We start from the raw sequence: 14,555 nt of genomic DNA, 5'->3' as shown, positions 1-14,555 counted from the left end.
TCTCTTGGGTTTTCTGTTTATTTTTTTATTTTTTAAATATATTTTATTGATTTTTTTACAGAGAGGAAGGGAGAGGGATAGAGAACTAGAAACATCGATGAGAGAGAAACATCGACCAGCTGCCTCCTGCATACCCCCCACCAGAGATGTGCCCGCAACCAATGTATATGCCCTTGACCGGAATCGAACCTGGAAACTTTCAGTCCGCAGACCGATGCTCTATCCACTCAGCCAAACCGGTTTCGGCGGGTTTTCTGTTTAAACAGTGATATCATCTGTAAAGAATAATCAGCTTGTTTCCCCCTTTAGGATTCTTATGCCACTTGGTCACTTTTCCTGTCTTATTGAACTGGCCAGGACCTTCAGCACAATGCTGACGCTATCATCGTGAGCAGCGTTCTTTTCTCTTGTTTTTATGCCGTATACGTCTAACGTTTCACCATTGTCATGACACGGGATTCTCATGATTACAATCCTTTATCAAGTTATGGAAATTTCTTTCCACTTCTGGTGTGTTAAGAGTTTCATAATGAATGCATGTTGGTTTTTATCAACATTTCTGTATTCATTAAGCTTATCATATAGTCTTTCATCTGTTAATATAGTAAGTCACCTTAATAAATTTGCTAATCAACTTTTAATGATTCTATCTTGATCATTGGTGGATTCAGCTTGCCAGTATCGCAACTGATCTATCTTGGTAACTGAGGCTGCCATAATCTTCTCTCATAAACTGTCCCTTTGGGTGGCTTTCCCACCTCCCTGCCTCACTGTCTTCCTTCTGTATTGTCCCTGGGAGCTCAAATTCTTCTCATTCTGCTTCACAGAGCAGTTCAGCTCTCTCCATCCCCTACAAGTTTCTCAATAAGTGATCTATGGATCTCTCTTGACCACCAGAAGTCTCTCAGTAGCCTCTAAATCGTTTCACAGATTCAGAAGAAAAAGTTACGCAGTCATTTATGCACAGATAATTTTTAAAATCTGAATGTAAGATTAATCATAATTCCTATAGAATTTCTCACCTTTTATGTTCTTAAAAGCACTGTATTCAAGGATTGACTTAGTTCATACTGGTGTCATTTATCTTAAAGAATGTATTTATCTTAAAGAATGTATTTTATTGTCATCTGACCATTATTGTTTACATTTGTTAAACCCACATTTGTCACTGTTGCTATCACATGGTGTTATATCCACAATTCACAACATGAATCAGCATTTCCACAGTAGTTTGCAGAATTATAACTAAAGTAGAAAAATAAATCCTAGAAATGAAATAAGGTCACAAATAAGGTCATAAGTAGTAAGTGGGCTCTGTCACAAATGGAAAGCTTGAATCTGTATGTCACGTGACAAGTGGACAATGGATGTGGATAATCTCACAAAGGCAGAGGGAAAAAAAAAAGAAAATAGGAAGCATGGCAATGGAAAACGATAATCAAATTGTGTTGAATTAGTGAGCCTTTTGTCCTAGAATGCAGCTCATCAGCCCTTAACACTTTTATCAAAAAATAATATAAAGTTACCAAAACTTTCACAATATTTCCCAATAAAGCTTATCAACCTCACTTTTAAACCATTTGACTTTCTCTAGTGCAAACAAAAACTAAGGCTTTCCTGTACAAAGTTGTCAAAATTTAATGTTAAAGGTTGAAAAGACATGAAAACTATAGTCATCATTCACCCTTGTAGCAAAAACAAATGCAATTATATTCTTGCTGGTGAAATATGAAACCAGCTTCAAAATCAATAACAAGTATTGTGGTTGGAAAGAAAGCAGGAAACAATTGGTAGAGTTTCTTTATCAGAACTATTGGATTTCTCCTAATGTGACTGGCATTTAAAATCAATGACTATTATGTATGTACACAACAGACAATTCACTTTACAGTTTAATAAAACTATGAATAAATCAATGTCAGTATATACTTGCCATATACATGAGTGATTTTAAAAGAGATTTCTGGTTTAATTAACGATTAGTTTGTAAACTATGAGGTAGACTTTGAAAGTTATGTTGGACCTGAATGTTCCCATGGCATTATTTACAATAGCCAAAAGGTGAAAACAAGGCAAATGTCCATCAACAGATGAATGAATTAACAAAATGTGGTATATCCATACACAATGGATTCTTAGCCTTAAAAATGAATGCCATCCTGATACATGCTACAACATGGATGAACCTTTAAAAAAATTAAGTAAAATAAGCCAGACCCCCAAAACAAAAATGGTATGATTCCATTTATATGAGGTCCCTAGAATAAGCAAATTTATGGAGACAGAAAGTAGAACAGAGTTTGCCAGGCAGTAGGGGAGGGAAGAATGGGGAGTTGATGTTTCATGAGTAGAGAGTTTCAATTTAGGAAGATGAAAAAGTGCTAGAGATGGATAGTGGTGATGATTGCACCATATTGTGAATGTACTTAATGTCACTGAATTGTATACTTTAAAATGGTCAAAGTAGTCAATTTTATATTATGCATATTTTACTGCAATTGAAAAAAAAGATACATTGACTTGGTATAGAAGAAGCTCTGGCCACAAGGGCTACACGCAAAGGCATCACTATGTCACTGAAAGGAATTGCTTCCAAATGCAGACCACGCCTTATTCATGGAACACGCCTCATTCACGGGGGTCCATTGCATGCCTCCAGAAATGAAAGGGTTTACAGTGTTTTAGAATAAGGAATAAAATCTTTTTTAAAATTATCATTTAGGATTTTGAATAGTATGGATCTTTGACTTCAGGACCAAAATATGAGGATTTTTAAATGATCAGACCTCAGAATTTCTTAAAACTGAACAGTGGTTGAGAGTCAGCAAACAGCTCCATGGCTGAGATTTTGACTCTTTCCCCAGAACCCGGTGATTTCCTTCATTCAGCAGAGAAAAGCACGTAGGCTATGTCTTTTGCACTTTACACATCACACCCAAAGGCTGCAACGGGACACGGAGACATATCTTACAAGCCACGTGCCAGCAGAGAGAGAGGGTGTGACTGTCAGCTGCTGTCTCCAGGTTGGGACCTCGGACACCTCAGCTCTCAGGGGTGCTGAGCTGGGGTGCTGGTCTGCTGGTGAAACACTGAACGTTGTCTTTAATGGGAATTCTCTCCATAATTTCTGGTTCTGCTTTTGATCTGAAAAGCCAGAACTATCCAGCAAAGCTTCCCACAACCTATAATTCTGAGTTAAAATTTCCTAATGTAGGAAACAGAAAGAGTGGGGCTCGGGGAAAACCCAACAAAATACGGAAGCTGACAGCTCATGCAGCTGTCCAGCCAGAGATTTCTTCGTGAGTGATTTCAAACACCATTTCTCCCCTCACAGCGATGAAAAGCCAGGACTGCTGTTCACGTTTTAATTTAATTTTTACTTTTATTGAAGATATACAAGTTTGTGGTTTAAAAGGTCGCGCTTCTATAAAGAGTCTAACAGAAACAGCAATTTCTCTCTTCTCATCTTCTCACCTCTAATTCCATATTTCCGAAGGCAAACCTCTCAACATTTTTACTTCTTCTATCTCCCTATCTCTAATAATATACTCATACTACTATTTTTTTTCCATTTTAGATGTTATCTATTGGCTTTCTGTTATGGGGGGGGAAAAAAAGAATTAGGTCCACATATTCAGACTCATTCCCTCTCGCACTCATCTCCCCATTAGTTGCACCAAAGCGTTTAGTGAGATAATCAAACTATATGTCCATCGTCTGGCTGCACATATGCTTACTAGTCTGTAATAGTGCTGCTGAGCAAATTCCGTTCACAGCTGAGCCGTGCAGTATGTTTTGATGACATTTTCTTTTTGCATGTTTTTGCTCTCTCTGGAGTTAATAAGGATTTTATTTCTTCATTGGTTCACTAATTTATCACTAATTTGTTCCCAAACTCTTTAGAGGTTTAATTATTTATCACTAGTTTGTTCCCAGAGGTTTAATTATTGTTTCAATTTATTCAGACACATCAGGTTTGCCACCAGTTTCAAATCTTCTTGGGGAAACCACTCTTGGAGTGCCCCATCTCCAGCCTCAATCTGGTCTCAAAGTTCCCTAGGCCTGATGCACACCTCTTTTTCCAGAGATTTTTTTCTTTTCTTTCTCCATCCTCTTTTGGATTCCATTGATCTCTCCCCTACATCCCATATCTCCCTCCTTATTGATTACTTCCTTGTTTGGGTGGAGCGCACCCCCTAGTAACCTTCTTAGAAGGGTAGACAGGAAGTACATTTCCTGAGACTTTGCATATCTGTAATTGTCTTCATCCTACCCCTAACAGTTGAGGTGGAGAAGAAATTCTGCATTGGAAATTATTTTCCTCAAAATGCTGAAGGCTTTGTTTCATTGTCTTATAACCTCCAAGACGGCGCTTGAAAAATGGGATGATATTTTGATTCTCGGTCCTTGGTGTGTGACCTGTGATTGTCACTCCTTCAAAAAAGAGAGGCTTCTCTTTGTGGACAATGCTCTGAATCTTTGGATGGTATGCCTTCATATGAGCCTTTCATTCATTTTTTTTTCAATCCTTGTGATCCTTCAGTTTTCCTGTCTGTTTCTTTCTAAACCTCCTATTATTTAGACATTGTAACTATTGGTCTGATTCTCTACTTTTGATGCTTTTTATCACCTCTTGTCCATGTCATTTTGTTCCACTTTCTGAGGGATTTACTCAATTTTATCTTCAGCCATCCCATTAATATTTTACTTTCCCTATGACATTTTTATTTTAAAAGTCTGTTTCTTCTTTGAATATTCTTGTTTATATCCTTCTGTCCTTCTTTTATGTGTCCAGTTTCTTCTCATCTCTTAACTCTCTAAAATATTAATGACAAGGTGTTTTTTCCCTAACTTTTTTTCCTGCTCCCTGCATTGCCTCTTTTTCCCTTCCTTCCTTCCTTCCTTCCTTCCTTCCTTCCTTCCTTCCTTCCTTCCTTCCTTCCTTCCTTCCCTCCCTCCCTCCCTCCCTCCTTCCTTCCTTCCTTCCTTCCTCCCTTCCTCCCGCCCTCCCTCCCTCCCTCCCTCCCTTCTTTTCTTTTCTTTTTTCTTTTCTTCTTTTCTTTTCTTTTCTTTTCTTTTCTTTTCTTTTCTTTTCTTTTCTTTTTTTCCTCTTTCCTGTTTGGTTTCTTTAATCTTTGATATTAGAAGCATCCTTAAAATTCCTGATGCTTGTTGGCTGGCTGTCCATATGAAAAGTGCAGCATCTTGGGCTATTAGCCTGACTACCGGGCTTCTAGCAGCGTGCTGCGGGGAGGAAGCAGGTGTGTGTGTGGGGGGGGGGGGGGTTGTCTGCCTTTCAGTGTGTACGTTTTTCCTTTATTATCCTGTCTCGGTGTGCAACTCTCTCCCTCGTGCTCACCTCGTGAGAGGATGAACATCCAATCCATTTCCAGTGCATGGGTGGTGTGAAGTGGGGTCGTAAAAGCTCAGCTGCTTCTTGTAAAGACTTCCAAACTGTTCCAGCCCCTGCTTGCCACCCTCCCCCCACGCCCCAGGGATTTAGCATCTCTAAGTCCTAAGCAGTTCTGCAGTGGGGTTGCTTTGCTTATGGGAGCTCCCCACTTGCAACTAAGGTGCCGGCCGTCTTGGGTCTGCTCTGTCAGTTACCACGCATCCATCGTCACGCTCACCTCCAAAACGATGTTGCGTTCTCTGCTATCTTTGTCCTAGTGGGTTTCTGCTTTTAAAAAATTCTTTTACTGTCATTTAAGAAGAATTTTAGAAAAGGTAGAGGTAAATACCTACGTTCAAAAGAGTCTTCCCCTTTTTCATACCAGTGTTTTATAACGTAAAATATTTAATGTATCCAAGATTATATGATTTAGGTGTGCATCTGGATCCCTTTGGTCAGTGGTTCTAAAGGGTCGTTCCCTGGACTGGCAACATTAGCATCAGCTAGAAACTTGTTAAAAAAAACACTTTTGGGGGCCTTACTCCAGGTTTACTTAGTTAAGAATGCTGGAGGGGGTGGGGTTGGGTGCAAGCCCAGAAATCCATGTTTGAATGAGCCCTCCAGGTGCTTGCTCGAGTTTGAGAACCACTACTGTAGGTGATGGAGGGATTCTGAACATTTGAGAAGCACCGCCCCCCTCCCTTCAAATCCAACCGACAGAATAAAAGAGCAGGTTTGAGAAAATGTTTGTGGACATAGATGCGTTTTCCTCCATGACACCCAGCTGTTTCCTGCCTTATATGGCTTAGACTGGGATCCCTGAGACTGGGCATAGCGTGAGAAGAAAGGACAGTTGGAGTAGAGAAGTTTGGGGAGGAGAAATATCGCAGGGTTAGGCCCTCTTCCACCTCTTCAGCCATCCACAGGTGAGAAGAGGAGCCTCCGGCTTCCCTCAGGGCAGGGAGCCTCTGGGAACCTGGAAACTTGGGGCGTCCATTGCCCCCCCCCCCCCCCCCGTGCCTACCATCTGAGCTGCAAATACTGCCAATCGTCTTAACCACACACATTGGACCCATTCCTCTGAGTTCCTCTGTCTGCGTCTTTTCTGCTTCCCCTTCCCCACCTTGGAGGGGATCTTGGCAGGTTTTCCTTCGGAATCACCTCAGCAGCTCTCCCTCTGAGCTCTTCCCACCCTCCCTCCAGGTATGTCTTCACTGTCATTTATACCTTCGAGGCCTTGATAAAGATAGTGGCAGGAGGATTTTGTCTCAATGAGTTCACCTACCTGCGAGATCCTTGGAACTGGCTGGATTTTAGCGTCATCACCCTGGCGTGAGTATTTCTCCACCCTGATTTGGCGCGGAGTGTGTGTGTGTGTGTGTGTGTGTGTGTGTGTGTGGTGGGGGGAGGGCCGTGGGTGTGCCCAGGTTCACACTCTGGGGTCTTTCCTTATCTCTATCTAGCTTCCTCGTTTGAAACTGCATGGCCTGGGGTTTGTTGCCACAGACTGTGGCTTTCGGGGGTCACTTTCCAGGGTTAGTCCCATATCCTCAGGGACCTCAAATCTGAGCTGGTAACCGGCCTGTCAAAGTAGATTGACAGGCCAGTTACCTGACAAGAATGTCTTTCCCTGAGCAACCAGTGTCTGCAAAGGCTGGTTGGCCAAGCCCACATGCTTGAATACCCATCCATATGTGTAGCACAAGGGACCCCCCTAACTCCCAGCACATCTTCTCAAAGGGGCCATTCGGAAAGGTGTTATGACAATTCAATCCATGTTAGTATTGGTCTATAGGTGGAAGTGCTATTAGACTCTCTGTCTGTTCTGGGTCCTTCCTAAGCTCCCGTCACCCCCAGGCGTCCTTATCTATGCTGCATGCGTTCCCAGGGCCCTCTCCTTGCAGAGATGCTGACTGACTTCTGGTCCCATAGGTACATTAGCACAATGACAGATCTCCAGGGGATCTCAGGCCTGCGGACGTTCAGAGTTCTTAGAGCTTTAAAAACAGTCTCTGTGATTCCAGGTGAGCGGCTTTAACCAGCACATTTACTCATGGAGCACGTGCTGGTGTCCACAGCCTAGTGTCCCCCCTTGACTTTCACCAGAGCCCTATAAAGTTCCAGAGCTTGGTCCAGCCAGCATGGCTCAGTGGTTGAGCATCGACCTATGAACCAGGAGGTCATGGTTCGATTCCCGGTCAGGGCACATGTTCAGGTTGGTGGCTCCATCCCCAGTAGGGGGAATGCAGAAAGCAGCCAATCAACGATTCTCTTTTATCGTTATTCTATCCCTCTCTCCCTCTCCCTTCCTTTCTGAAATCAATAAAATACCTCCTTGCATCTCTCTCTCTCTCTCTCTCTCTCTCTCTCTCTCTCTCTCTCTCTCTCTCTCTCTCTTGTTAGTGGCCTTATGATTTTTAAACTCCATGGCATGGACTCTTGTCCCCACTTACAATAAAAAGAAACTGAGGCCCAGAGAGTAGAAAACACAATTGTAAGTCCTCATCACCGGTAAGAGGCAAAGTGTGATCTGGAAACCTAGTGCCTCGATTTCTCGGCCAGTGCTCTGTCCATAGCATCGCACCGTCTCACCATCAATAAGTGACAAGAAGAAGGTCAAGTCCTCGTTTTATATTCTTGTTGTGGAGGTTAGGCAAGCCTCCGTCTGGTCAGATTCACATGTATCCCTTAAACCAAAGGTGTAAGCTTGGAAATAAATAGGAAGGAAGGGGAAGGCAGCCCAGGGCTCTGTGAGTGTCTCCGCCATTTCCATAGATCTGGAAGCTTGAGCCTCAGCCCTGTCTTTAGACATGCTGAGACAGTGGTCGGCAAACTCATTCGTCAACAGAGCCAAATATCAACAGTACAACGATTGAAATTTCTTTTGAGAGCCAAATTTTTTAAACTTAAACTATAGAGGTAGGTACATTGTTATTAACTTAATTAGGGTCCTCCTAAGCTGGCCTTTGCTAAAAACTCAAGGGGCCAAAGAGCCGCATGTGGCTCGTGAGCCACAGTTTGCCGACCACTGTGCTGAGAAAAGAATCCGATAACCCTGATCACAGAGAACTCAGAAATGAAAGTAGTACACCAGAGCTCATCTTATTGGGGCCCCCAAGATGTCTGTTGTCACCAGGAGCTCAAAGGAGACTTCCTGGTCTTTCCCGATGTCCTCACACCCCACCCCACCCCCATCCCAAGGCTTTGGTTAGGTGCTGCTACTATGGGTGCCCCTGCTGGCTAATGCTAAGGAATTCCCCTCGATTGTCACACAACTCCACATGCCAGCTCCCAGCCCAGTGACAGGCACAGGGGTAGGTAGTGCTCCATTAGTTATTTGTTGACCAAAATGACAAGGATTGGTCCCAGACTGCTTCCCTGGTCAGAGGTCATTCTGCTACCCTTGACACTGCTCTGCCAAAGAAGGTGGTTTCGTTCGCAGAGCAGCAAACCATCTGTCCTTAAACGAGCAGGGGCCTCATTTTTGCTGCCAACTGGGCTTGGCTCTGACATAGCCTCTCTCAGATTCTCTCTGTTTCCAGCGGCTCTCATGGTCTTTCTCTATTGTCTCTGTGTTTTTGTGTCTATGTCTCTCTTTTCTGTCTCATTTTATCTCCTTGAATCTCTCCCCGCCTCCCCCCCCCTCTCTCTCTCTCTCACACACACACACACACACACACACACACACTCACACACATACACACACACACACACACACACACACACACACACACACACAGCGTTCATGTGTCCCCAGCCTCAAGCTTCTCCCAAGATATCAAGGTGAGTGCAGAAATACAGATGCCAAGTGACTGGAATGAAGTTAGGTGCCTCATGATTATCATGATTAGCACAATGCCTGGGATATAGCAGGCACTCAACAATTCTTCTTTTTAAAATAAATATCTTAGAAAAATGCTTTATTTTATTTATTTATTTATTTTTAATCCTCACCCGAGGATATTTTTCCATTGATTTTTAGGGAGAGTGGAAGAGAGAGGGAAAAACAGAGAGAAATACTGATATGAGAGAAACACATTGATTAGTTGCCTCCTGCATGAGCCCCGACCAGGGCCTGGGCTAGGGAGGAGTCTGTAACCAAGGCACAAGCCCATGACCGGAATCTAACCCGGGACCCTTCAGTCCACAGGCCAATGCTCTATCCACTGAGCAAAACCGGCTAGGGCTCAACAATTCTTTTTTAAATTGAATTGCTATTGTCAGGAATGTATTAGCCTTAAGATGATAAGAAATGCATTGCCTGGTATCAGCTGCCTCATCTTTACAATGGGGCAATAATCTTGACTAGGTTCGTATGAAGAACTAGGGTTGGAACTGCCATAGAGTTTGTAAAATGCCTCATACCTGTACGTAGTGAGAGGGTAGGATGGCTAAGATGCAGGTGTGCCAGGCACATGTGTGTGCTGTGTGTGGTACCTTATCCATGTGGGAGTGTTGCTGTCATCTTCCCACAGGGCTGAAGGTCATCGTTGGGGCCCTGATCCACTCAGTGAAGAAGCTGGCGGATGTGACCATCCTCACCGTCTTCTGTCTGGGTGTCTTTGCCCTGGTGGGCCTGCAGCTCTTCAAGGGCAACCTCAAGAACAAATGTGTTAAGAATTGCACAGCTCTCAACGATACAGCCAATTACTCCTCTTATGAAAAACTCGAGTGGAATTTCTGCCATAATGATGAAGGTCTGTCTGGTTGGCAAGGGGTGTGAAACCCCTGCATACCTATATAGACATGTAGTTTGATTCCTCTTTTCTGCTCAAATGCTTTCCCAGAGTTACATTTTACTTTTGGATTTCCTATTTCTGTTACCAAACATCCCTTTTACAAGGAAACGAGGTATAAATCCAGGGGCAAGTCATGCTGCCTCTGCTGGGAGAGGCTTGAAGCTGAAGTCACTGCTCAGCTTTTCTCTTCCCAGATGGGCCTTTTTCCTTCCAAGTGTCCTGCATGTCCTCTGAGAGCACATAGCCGAGAAACTTACCTCGCTGGGGCGGAAGACCGACAGGTGCTGCCCTCACGCCCCAGGCTTGCGTTGAAGGGTTCAGAACCATCTGCAAAACTTCCACTTCTCCCTTTCTTTTGCAGACTTCTACATCAATAAGCCAGGCACTTCTGATCGCTTATTGTGCGGCAACGGATCTGATGCAGGGTGAGTGTCCAACCTGTGACATAGCTCCAACGCCCAACAATCCTTTCTCCTTCTTGTCATCAGCATTTTCTTTTTCTCTTTTTTACAAATATATTTTTTATTGATTTCAGAGAGGAAGGGAGGGGAGAGAGAGAAACATCAGTGATGAGATAGAATCACTGATTGGCTGCCTCCTGCACGCCCCTCACGGGGGATTGAGCCTGCTACCCAGGCATGTGCACTGACCAGGAATCGAACCATGACCTCCTGGTTCATAGGTCTGCGCTCAACCATTGAGCCATGCCAGTCAGGCATCATGAGCATTTTCTGGGCAGAGACTGGGTTGCAGGTCCTAAAGAAAATGAGGAAATGAGTAAGTCATGGCTTCTGCCACCCCAGGACTATGGGAGAGAGTGTACAAGTTAGCTTATGCTGTGTAACAAACAACCCCAAGATTTTGTGACTTAAAATACCAGCCATTTATTTAGCTCAGGATTCTACACATCAGCATGTTGTGCTGAGATCAGTGTGGTGTTCTTCTGACAGTGACTGGGTTCATTCATGCATATTCAGGGGCAGATTAGCTGGAGACCAGCTGATCTAAGATGGTCTCAGCTGTAGTGGCTGGTCTCTGCTCCATGTGGTTTCTCATCCACCCAAGGTTAGCCTGGGCTTATTCTCATGGCAGAGTCAGGGTTCTGAGAGAAAGCGTGAAAGTGTAGACGGTCTCTTGAGGCTTAGAACTGGCACAATGTAACTTCTACTGCATTCTATTAACCAAAGCAAGTCAAAGGTCAGTCCAGATCCAAGAAGTAGAGAAACAGACTCTACCTTTTGATAGGAGGAGCTGCAGCATCATATTGCAAAGGAGTGTGGACACAGGGAGGAGAATAACCGTGGCCATTTTTTAAAATATATTTTATTGGTATTTTTACAGAGAGGAAGGGAGAGGGATAGAGAGTTAGAAACATCGATGAGAGAGAAACATCGATCAGCTGCCTCCTGCACACCCCCTACTGGGGATGGGCACACAACCAAGGTACATGCCCTTGACTGGAATCGAACCTGGGACCCTTCAGCCTGCAGGTCGATGCTCTATCCACTGAGCCAAACCGGTTAGGGCAGTTGTGGCCATTTTTATAAGCAATCTACCCCAGAAGGGAACTCATATATTATTAAATATGTTTTGTATCAAATGCTCCACATTTAATTATCACATGGGTTTCCTTATCCTCACATAACAGAGAAAGAAGCACGTGTATCAGGCTTTGTCATTTCAAACCTTACGGAGGCCAGACACATAACAACGAAAGAGAGGAGCGGGCTGGGTGGGACCCATGGCAATGAGAGTTCATGCTCCATCTAAAGAGGCAGCCACTGCTCAGTGCAGCCTTGGGTTGCCATGAGGGTCCACTACTTCCAACTCTTCCAACTGCTAAAAGAGAAATAGGACATCACGATTTTTATGTGAAATCTCCCAACTATTAGCATTGGCTGCCAATTCCATTAAATGTCTATATATAATGGACCCAAACAAATATTTCTGCAAGCCAAATTCAGCCTGCAAACGGCCAGTTTGTGAGCTCTGGATGCTATACTGTGGAGACCCAGTGCTGCGCTAGAGGTTCCAGGGACCGTGGCAGCGCAGGGAGGTGATGGTACGAGGCAGGAGCGGAGGTCAGGGAAGGTCTCCTGAAGGTGGTAGTTGAGGTGAGAGTTGAAGAGTAGGCTGGGTGAATAAGAGTTTGAATGGAGGCCATTCCAGGTGGCAGAACAGAATGTGAGACCAAGAAAAGAGGTAGGGCCCCCCCAGGTTTGCCTGCTTCTTTGACCACTAAAGCAGATGTGAGCAGAAAGAGCTCAGGAAAACAGATCAGAAGGGCTCACCTCTCCCACCTCCATGGCTGGGGGCATGGAAGATCAAAGCCCACACGACCCTACTCCCTGAGTAGCTGACAGCCCCATGTTGCCCACGTGGAGCTAGTGCTACCTATATGGAGCTCTGCCTTATTCAGCTCACTAGGAAAACAATCTCAGATAGAGCTGAGGGGCGGGTGCAAACAGGAGAATTTGATCAACATAGGCTTCTTGGCCTCTTTCTTTACAAAGCACTTGGCATTTGCTTCTTTGGCTCAGGGAGAGAATTGATCTGATGTCAGCTTTCATTTGCCTTTGACTTAAATTTAAAATAGGGCCCCATCAATGTCTCTTTCCTGTCTGATAATGGCATTTCTCATGGCAATGGCTCCAGAGTAGCCCATGCACTGGAGTCCATCCATGGGTAGCCCCTCAAGCTCCAATAGAAGCCAGACCTCCTGTTGGGCAGGTCCTGGACAGGTAGTGAAGGAGTGGATAGAGCTGGGATGGCAAGTAGAGGCCAGCTCAGGACAATGGGCAGAGTAAGCTCTGAAGGACATGTCATGACCAGCAACCCTGGGTCCTATGCTGGCCTTCAGAGAAGCAGAGCCCTGAGCAGAGGCCCTATGTGGCAAGTGGCCCTGTGGCAAAAAAGCCTGGGGTGTTAAGGTGGAAAATACATACTAGAGAATACTTGATGATTTTCAGCATTATTTCACATACATCCTTCTGGTAGCATCAGGTTAAAAGCAGCAGGAATTTTAATTTGCATTTTATATATCATCGTTACTATGCTGAAGGCATCATGCAAGAGGCTTTGTACCATGATCTCGTGTCATTCTCAGAGCAGTTAGCTGTTGATGCATAGCAGCTACAATGGGGTTCTACAGAAGTCATAGAAATAAGACTGCCCTCAGAGTTCACTAGCAAACCTACAGGTGATGGGTTCACTAGCTCCTTGGGGGAGCAAACCAAGAGGCTGACTATAAATGTGGGTCTACAATGTCTGGGAACCAAGGTTGGAGATAGAATTGGGATTGATTATGATCAAGTTGTTGAGGCTCTAATCAGTTGTATGGATCTCGGGCTTGAGTGTTCACATGGACGTCTGAAATAAGGGGAGCCCCAGAGGCTTGTATTGGTGAGGGGATCCTAGAGTAGTAGAATCCAGAATGCAGATGTGGCATTAATGTTTCCTTGACCAGGCCATCCCACGAAGGTGAATGACAGAACCTCATATGCCCTGAGCTTAGAGATATTTCTCGACATCAACTTACCCTCTTATTAAGACAGAGAGGAGTGCAGCACTCCCATCCCAATGCTCACCAAGAAATCATCTTCAATTTGACCTTCCTTCATAAGTCAGTCTTCATAAGCTACTTGACAGTTATAGTTCTCCTTTTAAATAAATACATTAACATCTGTGTGGTTTTAGGGACTGACTTCTCTCTGAACCTCAACTTGCACATTTGTAAAAAGAATACGGAGACAATTATAGCATTTTAAAGCATGTAGGAGAGAGAGAGAGAGAGAGAGAGAGAGAGAGAGAGAGAGAGAGAGAGAGAGAGAGAGAAGGTGCTCAGTAGGTGGAAAATGTTTTCATTGTTATATATAATTGGTCGGTGAACTTGGCTAATGTGAATCCTCCTTTAATGGACAATTCTGCAGGTAATGCCAATAGGCTCAGGTGTTAAGTCTGTGTTATTCATACCAGCTCTCCCACCCCTGGTGTGAACTTGCAAAGAGCTCGTAACCTTATAGGGTCATTCCTGAGCAGCCTGCTGACCTTCTCTGGGCCACTCCCTTCTGCATGAAACTCTGAAGTGAGAATATTGTCACCCCCATTTAATGGGCAAGAGAAACTGAGACCTAAAGAGACTGAGTGTGCAAGGTCATCTGGCTCATAAGAGGAGGTTCAGGCCTTGAATTCCAGTCTTCCCACAGCGCCAGGCTGCCTTGCCCCCAATAAACAGGGTGCTGTGCAATTGATGACCTTCTCTGCTCTCACTGCAGCCACTGCCCTAAAGGTTATTTCTGCATGAAAACATCTGACAACCCAGATTTTAACTACACCAGCTTTGATTCCTTCGCTTGGGCTTTCCTCTCACTGTTCCGCCTCATGACACAGGATTCCTGGGAACGCCTCTACCAGCAGGTATTGAT

General features: G+C 44.3%; 1 protein-coding gene across 1 annotated transcript in view; it reads left to right on the top strand.

The window, feature by feature from the left end:
- SCN10A (sodium voltage-gated channel alpha subunit 10) overlaps positions 1-14,555 on the top strand; it is a gene marked incomplete at both ends in the record, with an annotated part of 80,073 nt that overhangs the window by 12,135 nt on the left and 53,383 nt on the right. The window contains 6 exon segments of the mRNA XM_079795050.1: positions 6,596-6,724; positions 7,325-7,416; positions 9,868-10,058; positions 10,060-10,063; positions 10,493-10,556; positions 14,406-14,547. Coding sequence (XP_079651176.1) covers positions 6,596-6,724; positions 7,325-7,416; positions 9,868-10,058; positions 10,060-10,063; positions 10,493-10,556; positions 14,406-14,547 — 622 coding nt within the window.

The sequence above is a fragment of the Cnephaeus nilssonii genome (assembly GCF_951640355.1).
Source record: "Cnephaeus nilssonii genome assembly, chromosome: 17".
In the NCBI taxonomy this organism is placed as follows: domain Eukaryota; kingdom Metazoa; phylum Chordata; class Mammalia; order Chiroptera; family Vespertilionidae; genus Cnephaeus; species Cnephaeus nilssonii.
Note: the sequence above shows the minus strand (reverse complement) of the source record. Positions and strands in the feature narration are given on the sequence as shown.